The 18,168-nt window shown below is 44.0% G+C and overlaps 1 protein-coding gene across 2 annotated transcripts in view; it reads right to left on the bottom strand.

The window, feature by feature from the left end:
- LOC307043992 (L-threonine ammonia-lyase) overlaps positions 1-14,397 on the bottom strand; it is a 51,208-nt gene extending 36,811 nt beyond the window's left edge. The window contains exons 1-2 of one of the 2 annotated variants that reach the window (XM_079688978.1): positions 13,552-14,397; positions 12,600-13,409 (exon numbers count right to left, since the gene is read on the bottom strand). In XM_079688978.1, the coding sequence (XP_079545104.1) occupies positions 12,600-12,676 (77 nt within the window). In that variant the 5' untranslated portion in view covers positions 12,677-13,409; positions 13,552-14,397. Of the gene's footprint in view, positions 1-12,599 lie in introns of both variants that reach the window. The other variant, XM_079688977.1, reaches the window with a different exon arrangement.
- Between the last annotated feature and the right edge of the window lie 3,771 nt (positions 14,398-18,168).

Here is an 18,168-nt window from a genome sequence, read left to right as displayed (position 1 = left end):
CTTTAGATGCCTCTGCTCAATTTATACCCATCTTCATCGCCCTCTACTGTCTGCAGACACAGTGTGCCTTTAGTTTTGTATTTGAATGAAAATGACTGAGATACTTAATTAAAAGAAGGACCTTTATCTCTTTATCAAAGCAGTTCAAGCAGCATTTGTTAAACACAAAGAGCAGTTTGTAGCAGTTACAGTAACAAGGCATTTTCCGTTTTGATACCTCATCAGAAACCTGATTTATGGAATGCAGTGGAAATAATGTAATGCAATTCATGTGTATTTTAATCAATCAATCAATCAATCAATGTTTATTTATATAGCCCAATATCACACATGTTACATTTGTCTCAGTGGACTTCACAGTTTGTACAGAATATCAGTATGACAATACGACGACAACCTCTGTCCTTAGACCCTCACATCGTACAAGGAAAAACTTCCAGAGAAACCCCCACAGTTTAAAGGAGACATGTCATGCTTTTCCGGTTATTACCCGTCCCCTTGTGTGTTATGAAGGTTTTTATGCATGTAAACGGTCTGCAGAGTCAAAAACCCTCAAAGTACACCCTGCAGCGAGTAAAACTCCAATACAGAAAAGACCTCCCCAAAACGCCTCGTTGGAGATTCCTCATGTTCTTCCTGGACATTGTGACGTCTGAATACCCAGCAGCCACGCCCAGAGCTATGACCAGGCTGATTGGTCCAAATTAACCAATCCACGGACTTCCACACACCCACACACACACCCACACACACACACACACACACACACACACACACACACACACACACACACACACACACACACACACACACACACACACACACACACACACACACACACACACACACACACACACACACACACACACACACACACACACACACACACACACACACACACACACAGTGCAGGCAGCTCTGCTGATTTATCCTCCCTGGCTGCAGGCTGATAACAGACTGTTGGAATCGAGGCGAAATTCTCTCTGCAGACCCATTCTCAGTAAATCAATCAATGTTTATTTATATAGCCCAACATCACAAATGTTACATTTGTCTCAGTGGACTTCACAGTTTGTACAGAATATCAGTATGACAATACTGAACCCTCTGTCCTAAGACCCTCACATCGTACAAGGAAAAACCTCCGGAGAAAACCCACAGTTTAAAGGGGAAAATGGGAGAAACCTCAGGGAGAGCAACAGAGGAGGGATCCCTCTCTGAGGACGGACAGAAGTGCAATAGATGCTGTGTGTAAATTGAAAAGATAATACATTTACAACATAGGTAGACCAAATGTTTGGAAATGCATGTGTCTATAATAATAAGATGAATCCACGAGGATATCCATCCAGGACTCAGGATCCAGGACCTCAGCAACAGGCACAGCCACGACTCTGGATCCCGGCGGATATAGACACCAAAAAGAAATGTTGGGAAGCTGGGTTATTTGGAACATGAGAGTACACAGGTACAGACAGAGAGAAGGAAGAAGTAAGGTGTCCCCCGACAATCTAAGCCTATAGCAGCACAACTAGGGGCTGAATCTAATCAGCCCTAAATATAAGCTTTATCAAAAAGGAAGATCTTAAGCGCACTCTTAAAAACGGATAGGGTGTCTGCCACCCGAACACAAACTGGAAGCTGATTCCACAAATGTGGAGCTTGATAAGAGAAGGCACTGTATCCCATTGTACTTTTAAAAACTCTAGGAACAACCAACAACCCTGCATTCTTGGAACGCAATGCCCTAGTAGGATTGCCAAAGGCATCAAGAGCTGCCGGCCGGCAAATTGGTGCTGTGGGAACTAGGGCTGCACGATATTGAAAAAAACTGACATTGCGATATTTTTTCCCCCTGCGATATATATTGCAGTTTTTGTAACTATATTTAACCAGATGAAGGATTTTAGTCACAGACGTCTGGATCTTAACTGGTTGACTCATCATACCTTAAGTCATGATCTAACATGTCATGGTAATGCGTGTTGCTTACCCTCAAATAAGGGGGCACATCTGTGAATGAAGAAGAGAAGAACCTTTTTGTATCCAAAATAGTTCCAGATGGCAGATGTTACTTTTCTTTTTGGAAGTAAATCTTCATTCTTGCCGGTATTGTCCTCCTGTGCCTCGCTCATTTTTTACCGGTGTTTTGATGGCCTGCAAACTAGCGGGGCGGGGCCTGCTGTGATTTGATCGAGAATGATTGTGATGGTTTGCTGTGCATGCAGAGCCTGCATGTCACTCACTCAAGTACCCCTGACATGAGAGCCGCGCAAGTTTTCCTTTTGTAGCAAGCAGCAAAATAATTGTAACATGACGTGTTTGAGTTAATGTACCTACTTAATATCACACGTCCTAAAAAAAAAAAAGGAAAAAAAAAACATTATAAAAGATTAATAAAATCGCACGTCCCTGCGATGTGAATATTGCGCATGCGTATATCGCGGTTATCGCTATGACACGATATATCGTTCAGCCCTAGTGGGAACCAACACACTGGCATCGGTCACGAGGACGTCCCGCACAAACATACGTGGACATACTCAAGAATGACGTAGGAGCACAAAGTACCAATGAACTGGCCAGATGTATGGAGAACCAGGATGACTGGAAGCAACGATGGAGGGCTCGTCTGAGGACGACCTAGAGAGAGGAAAGTAGGGTATAATGAGTTCTTTAAGGTAAGATGTCGCCTGCCCATTAAGGGCTTTGTTGGCGAGAATAATAATTTAAAATGCTATCCTGTGTTCTATAGGGAGCCAGTGTAAGGCAGTCAGAACAGGAGTAATGTGGTCCCTTTTCCAAACTCTAGTTAGTACACGAGCTGCAGCATTTTGAATCAGCTGAAGCAACTTAACTGACTTCTTGGTACACCCGGATAATAAAGAGCTACAATAATCCAGCCTTGAAGTAACAAATGCATGGACTAGTTTCTCTGCATCGTTTAAGGCAAGATATGTCAGATTTGCAATGTTACGAAGATGAAAGAAGGCGGTCCTTGAGATTGATTTGATGTGGGCGTTAAAGGATAAATCCTGATCAAATATAACACCAAGATTCCTTACAGTCTCACTGGAGGCCAAATGACTGCCATCCATAGTTAGTATATCTTTAGATAGTTTGTTTCATTCTTTGGGCCGAGTACAATAACTTCAGTTTTGGCCGTGTTTAACATCAAAAAGTTTAAAGTCATCCACGTTTGTAAGTCCTTGAGGCAGTCTTGAATTTTATTTAGATGATTAGTTTCATCAGGCTTGATTGATAAATATAGTTGAGTATCATCCGCATAACAATGAAAATGTACAGAGTGATTCCTTGTAATATTGCCTAACGGAAGCATATACAGTATAATGTGAACAAAATAGGTCCGAGCACTGAGCCCTGTGGCACTCCATGGCTAACTTTGGTTTGCATGGAAGATTCATCGTTGACACGTACAAACTGAGAGCGTTCAGATAGATAGGACCTAAACCAGCCTAAAGCAGTTCCCTGTATGCCAACTAAGTGCTCTAGTCTTTGCAATAAGATATCATGGTCGATAGTATCAAATGCAGCACTGAGATCGAGCAAGACAAGAATAGAGACAAGTTCCTTGTCAGAGTCTATTAGAATGTGACTTTAACCAGAGCTGTCTCTGTGCTATGATGTGTTCTAAAGCCAGACTGAAAATCTTCAAATAAATCATTGTTTTTTAAATAATCACACAGCTGTTTTGCGACTGCTGTCTCAAGAATCTTTGAGAGGAACGGAAGATTAGAAATAGGTCTATAGTTGGCTAAAACCTCTGGATCGAGGTTGTGCTTTTTAAGAAGCGGTTTTACCACTGCTACTTTGAATGATTGTGGAACATAGCCTGATAATAAAGACATATTCATAATATTTAATAAACAAGTGCTAATTAATGGAAAAACTTCCTTCAACATCTTAGTTGGAATTAGGTCTAACATACACGTTGATGGTTTAGAAGAGAGAATCATTTAATTTAATTGTTCAAGGTTTATAGCTGAAAAGCATTCTAGTTTACTATCTAGTGTAATATTAGAACTTACGTTTCCGGGAGCTGTTGATAACACTATACTGGCCAAAGGCAAGAGGTCATCGATTTTGTTTCTAAGAGTAACAATGTTATCGTTAAAAAAGCACATAAAATCATTACTACTGAGTGCTATGGGAATAGAAGGCTCAATAGAGTTGTGGCTATCTGTCAGCCTGGCTACAGTGCATGCATTATGTCTTTGTTGTGATACATATGATATATTTTACAGATGTTTGTGTACTACTAATTTTATCCAGTGATATCATCTATATCATCCCAAAAATAAGTACTTTCAGTTGTGGTTCTTAACTATGTTTTGATGCTAATACTTCAGTACTTTTAAGTACATTTAGAATGCAGTTATTTTACTTATAATTGAGAATCTTCTAAACTGTTGGATTACTACTTTTACTTAACTAAAAGATCTGAGAAGTACATTTACTCATGTACTGTACCCAATACTAAAATACTTTACTGGAGTATTTCCATTTGTTGCTACTTTGTGCTCCTACTCCAGTACAATTCAGATATAAATCAAGTACTTTCACTCCACATCATATATTTAATATACCTTTAGTTATTTTACAGCTGTGGATTAATGATGTGAAATATAACAAAGTCTTAAATCAGACTTTAGTTCCACCTGGAGTAAATTCACAAGCTAGCAGTATACAAAGTCATTAACACTGCCCCTTTACCAGCTTTGATAACACTTTAATGATCAATCATTATAAAACATATCATATATTATTCTGAAATGGAACAATCTGCATAATGAGTACTTTTACTTTTGGTAGGTCTACTTTAAAGGTCCCATGTCATAGCCATTTCTACTGATCATATTTCCATTGTTGAGGTCTACTAGAATAGATTTAAATTGTGCAATTTTCCAAAATCACATTGGTTTCTCATACAGCATCTCTATAGTATGTGCATTTACCAGGTATTCACTCTGTCCTAAACGGCTCGTTGGAGCTCCTGCCCCCCCCCCCCCCCCCCCCCCCTCCCTCTGAGCCCAGTGTGCCCTGATTGGTCGGGACGTTACGAGGCTCGTTGCTGCGAGCCGCTGCTGCGAGCCGCTGCTGCGAGCCGCTGCTGCGAGCCGCTGCTGCGAGCCGCTGCTGCGAGTCGCTGCGAGCTGCTGCAAGGAGCGGACAGGTTTCCGGGTCGGCGATACAGCGAGAACAAAGTAAACTCATGAGCACACACAAACACTCACAGCCGAAGTAAAAACAATGAGTGTGGCTTGATATTGAGTAAGAAAAAGGTTTATAACGCTGTGAGAATGGGTCTGCAGAGAGCATTTATTGTTGCACTGCCACTCCAACATCCAATCACAGAGCTTGAGGACTAATCACGGGGTTTGTAAAGCGAAGCGGATGTTGTAGTCCCAAACGATAGCTGAGGATTCTGGGTAGTGTAGTGTCTTCGGAAACTCTGTAGTGTCTAAACTCCGAAAAAACTATTTGTTTCTCCGAATCGAAGGTTAAAAACACAAAAGACTGATGTTTTTTAGTGAATGAGTAATGCAGATGCTCACTGTGTAATCATTCGAAAGTGAGGGGAATACTTCCGGTTTTATTCTGAAAACTTTGAGACCGGAAATACTGTTTTCACCCCGTGAGGGTTGACGCTAACTTTACATGGACGCTGCCGAAATATACTGTCCACGTTCTCCTGGCGAGACCTCAAATCATCTTCATAATATCTATCAAACTATAGATCCTACATATCGACTGGACGTGGATTATAAAAGTACAATATCCACTTCTCGCTAGAAATCTAATCAAAAAGCATTTTAATGGCCAAACTATTCCACAATTTAGGATTTTCCAGAGTGTTATTTGCGAATAAACGACCCTCCGGAGCATTTGCAATCAACGGGAGCATGTTGTTTCTTACACGACCACTAGAGGTGCTAAACTTTCAAACGTGACTGGGTCGTAATAAGCTGCTGAACAATCAACCTATTTGGTCGTTTTTGGTAGGAGGACAGGCTGAACTGTAAATGTTCTCTGTGTCACGGTCTCTGTGGGACTAATAAAGGTATTCTGATTCTGATTCTGATGTTAATACCTTTGTACTTTTACTTGAGTAACATTTTGAATGCAGGACTTTTACTTGTAACATAGTATTCCTACACTTATGAGATTAGTTTTCTTTCATAAAGATAAAGCAACACTCTCTCAGAATCAAGCAAAACTAAGAGTTTAAGAGAAAACTGACCCAGAAAGCGACATAACTTCTGGTCCAGGCTCTCGTCACCTCACGCCTACTGCAACTCCCTCCTGGCTGGTCTACCTGCATGTGCCATCCGACCTCTGCAGCTCATCCAGAAAGCAGCGACTCGTTTGGTCTTCAACCTTTCAAAATTCTCCCACACCACACCGCTCCTTCACTGGCTTCCGGTAACTGCTAGAATCCACTTCAAGACACTGGTACTTGCGTACCATGCTGCGAATGGATCTGGCACTTCCTACATCTAGGACATGGTTAAATTGTACACCCCAGCACGTGCACTCCGCTCTGCATCAGCCAAACGGCTCGCTGCACCCGCACTGCGAGGGGGACCCAAGTTCCCATCAGCAAAAACACGTTGGTTTGCTATCCTGGCTCCAAAATGGTGGAATGAGCTCCCCATTAACATCAGGACAGCAGAAAGCCTACACATCTTCCGGCGCAGACTAAAAATGTATAGAGAGGCGAAGTCCCGCCCATCTACTTCCGACCCATGGGACCCCGGAAGCGGAAAATTATACATTGACGTCAATGGAGAGAAAATTCATCTTTCGATCCCGTTTGAATTGTGCCACGAATGACACATATGATGTTTGTCAAATTAAAAGAACATTTTGCAAGTCAAAAAAATTAAAATGTGTCGTAAAACTGTGAAGTTAAAAAAAATTGTGTGTGAAACCGCTCAGTGAACTACAGGTCTCTGGTCTCGCACAATATGCGTCACCATCACAAAGATGGCTGTCACGTTAGCAAATTTCACCTATTTCTTTCAGAATGAGGCAAAAAAGTCTAAAACGAGGTGAAAATCACTACAAGTCTGGGCATGTTGAGAGCTGTACATACACGAAAGGGAGCGGTTCTGTAAGAGCCAGCATGCGGGACCGGCTTTACAAGGTTTCAGTGAGTAATATGAGTGCAATGTTTAAGGTTAATGTCAGCTAGCTAACATTAGCTAACAATGTACACTAACGTGTTTTGTTTTAGCAACTAGTTTTCTCCTTAAGAACTTCGTGGTGTCTGTGTATGCTGTGGATAACATTAGTGTTCTGTCACAAGATACACTCCCGTGTTTTGTTTTAGTTGCTCTTCAGATTGAAGTGGCCAGTTTTATATCGACTATATGTGCGATCTCCTTTTTACATCTCGTTGTGTCATTTGAGTTTATTTGCTGTGTGTAGATTCAAGGATTTTGGTTATCTTGATTACAACCTGTTACAAAGCACACAGGCATCTTGTAAAAGTGAATTTATTGGAGAAATCTCTGATATATATTGGAGGGAATAAATCAGTCTTCTTCTTCTTCTTTGCTTTGCGACTCGCAACCAGTCTTGGAGCATTATCGCCTATGACATCCCTTACGCGACCCAGAATGCATTTGGGATTTGTAGTCTTTCTAGTTGCGTATTTTTCATAGTCTTATATTTCAACAGTTTTACGACAAACTGTGACTTTTTTTAAAATGGAAATGATTGTTTAAGATTGACAAACATCATATGTGTCATTCGTGGCACAATTCAAACGGGATCAAAAGATAACTTTTCTCTCTCCATTGACTTCAATGTATAATTTTCCGCTTCCGGGGTCCCATGGAGGCTCCCGGAAGGGGAGGGACTTCGCCTCTCTATACTAATAAAGGACTGGCTTATCTAAAGCCAGTTGAGTAGCACATGAAATATTTTTGGCTCTATGAAACCTGATGTACTTATATGATTCTGTTTGCTTCAAGTTTGTATCTTCTTGGTCGAATGCACTTATTGTAAGTCGCTTTGGTTAAAAGCGTTAGCTAATGCAATTAATGTAATGTAATGTTATGCAGAATGCACCATTTCAGAATAGTATATATATTATATTTTTCAATGATTGATGAATTGTGTTTATCAAAGCTGGTGAAGGTGGAGCTAGTGTTAATTACTTTGTATACTGTGTATATCTGTTACACATCACAATATATATATTTCATTTATATTTTTTTGTCAGTGGAATGAGACAACAGAAGTAAGAAGATTAAATGGAAACGTTAAAAAATAAATTGGGATTGATGCTCCTTGCTGCTCTCCTCCAGGAGGAGGCGCTGCAGGACAAACACACAGAAGTGGTTTGTGAAGGTTTCCATGTGAAGAACAAAATAAATGTAGAGAGATGAAGCTGCTGTAACATGTAAACACATTGTTGTTGAGTGTGTGTGTTGTCCCAGGTGTGTGTTCAGAGTATATAAAGACTGGGTCCCGCTGTATTGCTCAGGCTTCACTACTGCTTCTATTCTCAGGCGCGATCCCAGCGGCACGGGGGCTTTGACCTGCTCGGTGTCCGAACTGGGCCGGTGCACCCCTCCTTAGACGACCTGGTGGTCCCGGGCTCCCCCAGGAGCACCATATCGATACCGAACTTAGTGCGGACACCCGTTCGGGATAGTCCCTGCAGCTCAGAGCTCCTGAGCTCAAACGCTCCTCCGGCCTCAGCATCCCGGTAACTGGGATTACAGGCGCTCGCCACCGCACCCGGCGAGAGGACTCTGCACCGGAGAGGGTTTGGGGTTTAGAGACGTGACGTCATGTCTTGTTTTGCAGACACAATGATATTCTTCCTCTCTTCATCAGGTTCCAACTTGTTTTTCAAATTCAGCTGATGATTTATTTTGCTCAATTTATTGGGAAGTTTAATTTAAGAACATTTACAATTAGACAGCATTAAACTATGAGTCTTTTCCAGTCATTTCCAGACTGGCATACATTTATTGCTAAAACTGAAAGTGTAACTTTATGCTGTTCATTTACGATTCTTTGTATGAACATCTTGACATTTGTATATTAATACTAGAATAAGAGTGTTTTTGTTTTTTACATTAGTGCTTATGAGTTTAAACACAGTCAAAGTGGCTTTTCATCATCATTTCTCAGTGATACTAATAACATTTAATGGATGCTGGCTAACTTTAAAATACATTAAATAAAACATGAGAAATATTAAAGTAGGCTACTTATTTTTTGGTTTATTTTTGTGGATTAAAATGACAGGTCTGATAACTGCATAGATTGATGGACTTTATAGAACTCTAAAAAGAGCAGGAGTTGGTGATGAAGGTGGAGGATGAGGAGGAGGAATAAAGGTATCTGATGCTCGGCTCTGGATCAGCTGCTGTAGATCTGGAAGTCTGTGAAGTCCATCAGGACATGGAGGAAACCTGAGAAACTGGAGGTAGAGTTTGACGGAGGTTGAAGATGGAATAGGGTTTTAGCAGTTAGAGGTCCAACAGGTGGGAGGTTTCCAGAAGAGGTTTGAGGTGGAGCATGCGTCTGCAGCTTCCTGCTGTCTGCAGGTGGAGGCTGGGTATGAAGACAGAGTTCAGATCTGCAGCTGGAAGAGGCGGGGAGAAGTACTCAGATCTTGAGTAAAAGTACAAGTATACCAGAGTGTAGGAATACTCTGTTACAAGTTAAAGTCCTGCATTCAAAAGGTTTCTCAAGCAAAAGTACGAAAGTATTGGCATCAAAATATTCTCAAAGTACCAAAAGTACTATGCAGATAGGTCCGTTTCAGAATAATATATATGATATGTTTCAATTATAATGATTGTTGCATTAAAGTACCTTATCAAAGCTGGGAAAGGTGCATCTATAGTTTTAATGAGATTATTGTATGCTGTGTTTATCTGTTGAACATCACAATAAAGATATTTTTTTATTTCAATATTTTTTCAGAATGAGACGACAGAAGTAAGAATATTAAATGGAAACGTTTAAAAGAAAACAGCTGGGATTGATGCTTTTACTTGAGTACAAGGAAGTAGAAGCATAATACTCTGTTACAAGTCAAAGTCCTGCATTCAAAAGGTTTCTCAAGTAAAAGTACAAAAGTATTGGCATCAAAATATTTTTAAAGTACTACTCATGCAGATTGCTATTTTTCAGAAAAATATGTATATGATTTATGATAATGATTGATGCATTTAAGTGTTATCAAAGATGGTAAAGGTGGAGCTAGTTTTAATTACTTTGTATGCTGTGTTTATCCGTTACACATCAATATATATACATTTTTTTTAAAGGTCACATGTCATGGCCATTTCCACTGATCATAATTCCATTGTTAAGGTATGCTAAAATAGAAAGATACTGTGCAATTTTCCAAACTCACATCGGTTTCGCATACAGCATCTCTGTAAAGTATGTGTATTCAGCAGTATCAGGGATGCAAACACACGTATGGTGAAAAAAGAGAGAACTATTCGAAGCAGAAAAAAAACAGCGTAATATACCATCTGACAAAGGCCTGCGCTATAATGCTTCAATGAACTGGCTATTCTTTATAATATACTCAGATCAATAGGAGACAGAGATGTTAAGTTATAAATCAAGGGTTTATATATATAGCAGGGGTGGGGAACCTTTTTCCTTTCAATTTTTACAACATCCTCCGAGGGCCGTACAAATTATTGAACTGCTTAAAAAAACTAAAATCACAGCCCATTAATTTGGCCTTTCTTTCATGCTGTGCAAAGAAAAAGCTACCTCTTAATCCAGATATTTTACCATGACTCGCGCATGCACGCACGCACGTGCATGGTTGTGGCAGAAAGATATGGACACAAGATGTGTGCAAATGTATTAAGTATCCTATCCATGTGAACATGATTTAAGTGGGGGGGACTTTACCTCCTCTAGCGGGGTCCGGGGGCATGCTCCCCCAGGAAGATTTTTTTTTAAATATTGAAGTTAAAAGCATCAATCTGGTGCACTTTGAGAGCAACCTGAAGAGATCTATAGATACATCTCAACACCCATATGAAACAGAACTGTAAGCAGATTCTTCTTTTTGGATATTTTACAAATCACTCCCCTTTTAAACTCTATTCTTGTTATTTTTAACAACTTTTTTGTTACTGTCCTATTGTATTTTATACCTGTTTTTCATTTAGACTCTAATGTCTCATTAATAACTATAATGATCATATCAAGGTGTGCCTTAACCTCACTGAGCTGAGGTTATTTGAGCCTCTCAGGAGAGCTCTCTTCCACCTGGTTGTAGAAAAGCTCTTTAAATTCGTTAGCATAGCTAGCTAACCAGATGCTAATAACAACAGATCGCCACTGTGCTTACAACTAAAGACAGCCACGCAAACACTGCGGTGTGTACGGCTCCTTATGGGTACTGCAATATTTGAAGAGCTGGAGCGGCGTTCCGGTGCTCTCCGTCAGCACTCTAGTCTACACTCCTTTCCGACGAGACATACCACGTGAAGACACGTTACACTCGTGTTGTGTTCAAGGAACCTGCCCTTGGCCAGGAAAAACAGGCACTCGCTTGTTTAATTATTTTGCGGTCTAGATTTCTTCTTCTTTTTTGAAGTGAAAAGTTGTCCGTTAGTCGGACGGACTGACGGACGGGCGGGCGGACGGACGACCCCCCCACCCCCAAAACGAAAACTCTTCGGTTCTCCGCGAATTACACAAGTCACCCAAATCAGCGTTAAAAAAGCGGGAGGCGCCGAAAAGCGACTAATTTGCATCACTGCAGTATACACTTTCTCCACTAAACGGCTCGCTGCAGCTCCTTTTGACTCTGCACACCGTTTACATGCAGAAAAACCTTCATAACACACAAGGGGACGGGTAATAACCAGTGGAATGAGACGATAGAAGTAAGAAGATTAAATGGAAACGTTAAAAAATAAATTGGGATTGATGCTCCTTGCTGCTCTCCTCCAGGAGGAGGCGCTGCAGGACAAACACACAGAAGTGGTTTGTGAAGTTTTCCATGTGAAGAACAACATAAATGTAGAGAGATGAAGCTGCTGTAACTGAGGTTACCTACTGTAACCCCAGCTTCTATGAGTAAATGGCGCAGCCCTCTAAGGCTATCGCTATTGGGTAATGCCCCTGCGCCCCCGCGCAGCACTGAAACACTTGTAGTCCACGCTCACCCGCAAGGTGGGCCCCACCCTCGGGCCTCCTTCCGGTATAAATAGGAAGGTGGCCCGGCAATCTGCTCCCATACCAAATAACTTTTCTTCAGCCAGTGGTAGAGCCAGTGGGGCCCCGCACTTAGAGGGCTGCGCCATTTACTCATAGAAGCTGGGGTTACAGTAGGTAACCTCAGTTCTATTTCGTATATGGCTTCGCCCTCTAAGGCTATCGCTATTGGGTTAAGGGCGAAGCATGATGTAGTCTGCGCCCCACTGGGTCCGCCCAGCACTAGAAGCACAGACATAACTGCTCAATAACACCCCATGCCTGATGTGCCATGCGTAATGGCTCATCACCGTACCTGGAACATAGCAAAACATGCCTATCTTCCCGACGGGGTGAAGGCTGGGAACAATACATACCGGCCGCTGTGAGAAAGTAGAGACGAAAGTCCCACCTCGTCCTGCGATCGTAGTGGGGGAACAGCAGCTCTCTGCATGCAGACAGGCAGGAGAGCGCACAGCTGGATCCCTGACGTCACTCAATCTGACCAGGCACTCCGTACAAAGTGTGTCAGAGGAAAAAGGAACATCCCTCCTATAAGAGGGGAAATGGGCCGCTCTCCGCGTGCCAAAAGGCAGGAGAGAGGCGCACAGCTGGGTCCCTGACGTCACTCACCCCGACAGGACACCCAGTACAGGGTGTGTCAGAGAGGAATGGGAGACATCCCTGAAATAAAAATGAATAAATGAACAGGGGGAAGACCAAGATGCAGCCCGACAAATATCTTCCACTGACATTCCTCCGTGCAAAGCCGTGGAGGAGGAAATTCCTCTGGTGGAGTGCGCCTTGATGTTCTCCGGGGGCTCCACCCCAGAGGAGACATATGCCTGTGACACAGCCTCACACAGCCAGTGTGACAGCCGTTGTGCAGACAGAGGTTGCCCGATCGAGCTCTCTATAGTGCACGAACAGGCGCTGAGAACGGCGCCAGGCCGCCGTGCGCGCCACTAGCAGGACAGCGCACGCACCGGACAGAGGAGATTTAGAAAAATAGCGGGGGTAAAAACCGCGCAAGACACTGTTCCTGGGATGACAGGAGTGTTTCTTGTATCCCATGGAACTGCTGGGGGGAGAGGCTTCTCTGTGAAGTGCCGTAATGGTCTTCATGGTTGAAGAAACACACTCCTCAATGTCAGTTTCGGTGATTTATTGACAAGGATGACGACACCCTAAAACAGAATAATGCAGCAAGATAAGCTGACAAAGTATTACATCCATGCAATTCAATCAACACAAATATATACCACGAAACAGAGTATAGTAGTATAATAGTATAATATATATATAATATAATAGTGGAAACAGTCTTACATGAATGAGTGGACGAACGTCTCAACTCGAGGCGGAGTGCATGAACAATGTTTGAACTAAAATGGCCGCTCGGCACTTCCGGGTCAGAGCACGGCATAACCGGGCAGCGACAGCAGTGACACTGCCCTCTAGTGGCCGGCGATAAACTCTTCATCCCCCCCAGACCGGAAAGCTATGGGCCGGAATAGGTTAACGGTCTACATCCCGTATCCAGCTGCCAGACTCGGGCTCGTAACGTGCAGGCGGCCTCCTCAAGCGGCCCGGCCGAGTCGGCTGGGGCAGCGTCGGCGGCGACTGCGGCACCGGGAGCGGTGCACCCAGGAAGGCACCCGTAGGAACAGCGAGGTCAGAGGACGCCCCATCAGCAGGCGTCGGTGGGGAAGCGCCAATAGCCGAGTCGCGGGGCCCGACAGCCGGCCGCTGAGCAATCCCCTGGGGCGTCGCCCAGCCCGGGTGGATAGGTGGGGGCTGATGACCCAGGGCAGCCGACTGCTCGCGGGCGCAGGGTGTGGCCGGCGTGTAGGCACGGAGGAACCGCCGGTTGCGCAGTGTCAGACGTCCCGAACCGTCAACCCTGACCCTATTTAGGGGCAATGGATGTCCACTTGCGGGAGACGACAGACAGTGGTGCGGTTAGCCAAAGTGACAATGGATGTCCACTTGCGGGAGACGACAGACAGTGGTGCGGTTAGCCAAAGTGACAATGGATGTCCACTTGCGGGAGACGACAGACAGTGGTGCGGTTAGCCAAAGTGACAGACCTAATGTTAGACCAATTTACAGGCAATGGACGTCCACTCTCGGGAGAGAGACCTCCAGCATGTGTCCCTGACATGGAGACTCTGTTTATTTCACTCATCCAGGACAGAGACCGGGGAAATCTCCTCTCTGTGGCCCCTCCAAGACCCCCAAAGGACGGACCACAGACCTCCAGCATGTGTCCCTGACATGGGCACCTCCATAACCTTGCACACCGTGAGTCCCCGGACTCCCGGACTTAAGCACTCCCCCACGGACTAAACCCAGATGTTCACACCCTACAGAACTCCATGCCCCTGGTTAACCTAAAGGGGGTGGATTTTGCGGTGCTTTACCGTCCGCACATCGGTATCCATATTCGGCCTTATTCACGGCACCACCACCCCTTCTGTGGAGGATATTCTCATGCTCCTGGTAACCCTTTAAATAGTCTGATACTGTCAGGGCTCATCACCGCACTTTACAAGCCATAAATAATGTTTAAATGGTCGGGGAAAGTGTTTTTAAACGTCTGGAAGAGAGTTGTAGCCTGTCATTTTGCAGGATATCATTTAACATGTAACCTCTCCTGGAAATGCACAGAATATGTCCATTTCCAGGAGAGATTCCATGTTAAATTATATCCTGCAAAATGACAGGCTATAACCCAGGAACAAGTGTTTGAAAGGCGGGGAAAAGTTGTTTAAAATAGTCGGAAAAGTGTTTTTAAACGTCTGGAAGAGAGTTGTTGCCTGTCATTTTGCAGGATATAATTTAACATGGAACCTCTCCTGGAAATGCGCAGAGTATGTCCATTTCCAGGAGAGGTTCCATGTTAAATTATATCCTGCAAAATGACAGGCTATATGCCAGGAACAAGTGTTTGAAAGGCGGGGAAAAGTTGTTTAAAATAGTCGGAAAAGTGTTTTTAAACGTCTGGAAGAGAGTTGTTGCCTGTCATTTTGCAGGATATAATTTAACATGGAACCTCTCCTGGAAATGCGCAGAGTATGTCCATTTCCAGGAGAGGTTCCATGTTAAATTATATCCTGCAAAATGACAGGCTATAAGCCAGGAACAAGTGTTTGAAAGGCGGGGAAAAGTTGTTTAAAATAGTCGGAAAAGTGTTTTTAAACGTCTGGAAGAGAGTTGTTGCCTGTCATTTTGCAGGATATAATTTAACATGGAACCTCTCCTGGAAATGCGCAGAGTATGTCCATTTCCAGGAGAGGTTCCATGTTAAATTATATCCTGCAAAATGACAGGCTATAAGCCAGGAACAAGTGTTTGAAAGGCGGGGAAAAGTTGTTTAAAATAGTCTGATACCTCCAGGGCGCATCACCGCATTTTACAAGCCAGGGAAGGTGTCTGAATCCTGGGTAAACATTGTTTAAATAGTCTGACACCTGGCACTGTATTTGCCCCTGGGAAACTTCAAGGTTATATTCATGTTTTATTATTTATTTAATAATCACATGATTTTTACAAAAACAGTATACACAGTATACATATATACAATAATAATAATAATAATAATATAACAATATACATAATAAAAACATGAAAAGTGGTGAAAATGAGAAAATATATCCGAAAATAGTGCCTCCTAATGCGGGCATGTGGACAGTAGCCACAGACTCACAGGCACACACACACATGCAGAGATCCAGGGGGCGGAGCACATGGCTTTTTTTACCCAGAAATAAGTCTATGAGAGGCGGGGAGACTCAGAGGACAGGCTGCGTCACCTCACTTTGTAACCCAGGAAAAGAGCAGGAATTCTGGCTGCGTGAGTGTTAAAAGTGCATTCATCTGTGTTAATCCGACAGCCGCAGAGGTGCTGACGCAAAGCAGGCGGAACAAATTGATTATTTGAACCAGGAATAAATGTTTGCAAGGCGGGCAAAGTGTTCCTGCAGCCCCTCCATAACGGTAATAATGATTAGAAATGATTTCCAGGGCAGAAAGCGTTTTTTAAATGTGGAAAAAAATATGTTAAACTGTTTAAAAAGCACAAAGTGATTTGAGTGCAGTTCTCATGTGTCCCCACAGGAGGGCGCGTCGTCCCAGGGAGCACAGTGCATGGTGACAAGGTACGATTTATACCCTAAAATAGCATGCTAAGTGTGGGTGGATTAGTTTCAAAGCATGCACACTCTGCTCGTGTCAGACTTCCATCAAATAGACCGGGGAAAACACCTCTCATTAGCCCCTCACAGACCACCAAAGGACGGACTAAGCAGCTCCAGCACGGCTCCCTCACATGGAGCTCAGGTTATTTCATACCTCCAGGAGAGGGACCGGGAAAACCACCTCTCTGTAGCCCCTGACAGAGCCCCAAAGGACGGACTAAGGACCTCCGGCAACAGTGGCACTTCCATAACCTCGTGCACCGTGAGACCCCGGGCCCCCGGACTTAAGCACTCCCCCACGGACTAAACCCAGATGTTCACACCCTGCAGAATCTCATGCCCCTGGTCACCTTTAAGGGGGGGTGGATTTTGCGGTGCTTTACCGTCCGAACACAAGCATCAATATTCGTCCTCCTTCACAGCAGCAGCAGCAGCAGCAGCAGCAGCAGCAGCAGCAGCAGCAGCAGCACCTGCCCTGCTGCACTTCCATAACCTCGTGCACCGTGAGACCCCGGGCCCCCGGACTTAAGCACTCCCCCACGGACTAAACCCAGATGTTCACACCCTGCAGAATCTCATGCCCCTGGTCACCTTTAAGGGGGGGTGGATTTTGCGGTGCTTTACCGTCCGAACACAAGCATCAATATTCGTCCTCCTTCACAGCAGCAGCAGCAGCAGCAGCAGCAGCAGCAGCAGCAGCAGCAGCACCTGCCCTGCTGGAGGTTCACACTTTAACTTATTTGTATTCGTTTTTTTTTGTTCCCCTCCTCTGCCTTACACATCCTCCCACGCTCGAGCACTCCTCACTCGGACTAAACCCCTCCATGCACACCGCCAGAACCAGAACCTCACGCCCCTGGTGACCTTAAAGGTGTTTGTCTTTGTTTGTTTTTGTACTCCACATAGACAGGCAGGTGTTCAGCACCACGGACAGAGCGGGCCCGCTGCTGCTGCTGCTGGAAGGTGGAACACTTTGAGTCTTTTTATTTTCTCTTTTCTCCCTGCTCCTGCACACACCTTTTGTTCCCCTCCTCTGCATTACACATCCTCCCACGCTCGAGCACTCCTCACTCGGACTAAACCCAGATGTTCACACCCTACAGAACTTCATGCCCCTGGTTACCCTAAAGGGGTGGATTTTGCGGTGCTTTACCGTCCGCACATCGGCATACATATTCGGCCTTATTCATGACACTACCACCCCTTCTTTGGAGGATATTGCAGGATATAATTTAACATGGAACCTCTCCTGGAAATGCACAGAGTATGTCCATTTCCAGGAGAGGTTACATGTTAAATTATATCCTGCAAAATGACAGGCACTGTATTTGCCCCTGGGAACCTTCAAGGTTATACTAATGTTTTTTTTTTTTTTTTAATTTAATTATCACACCACTTTTACAAAAACAGTATACAAAATAAACATAATAACAACATGATTAACAGGGGCCTGGGGGCCATATTAGCCGTCTAACTTGTACAGTGCACCGGGGAAAAAAGGTTGAGTCCACGGCCCCTTTCCCCTCATCAGGAGTACCAATCGGTCCTGAAGAAGAGGTATCGCTGCTCTCCGCCCCTGAATCCTCTTCGGAGGTAGCTGACGGTGGTAGACCTCCTTCTGATGATGATGCTGCTGCAGCTGCTGCCGCCGCCCTGAACATGGAGCGGATCTTCAATGCCTCCTTTATTCCAGGCGTATTCGCGTAGAACCGGTCTGCAGTGCTTACGTCGTGGCACATAAACCTAG

This window comes from Notothenia rossii, assembly GCF_949606895.1.
Source record: "Notothenia rossii genome assembly, chromosome: 6".
NCBI lineage: Eukaryota > Metazoa > Chordata > Actinopteri > Perciformes > Nototheniidae > Notothenia > Notothenia rossii.
The sequence above is the reverse complement of the archived record's forward strand: the minus strand, read 5'-3'. Positions and strand labels throughout refer to the sequence as shown.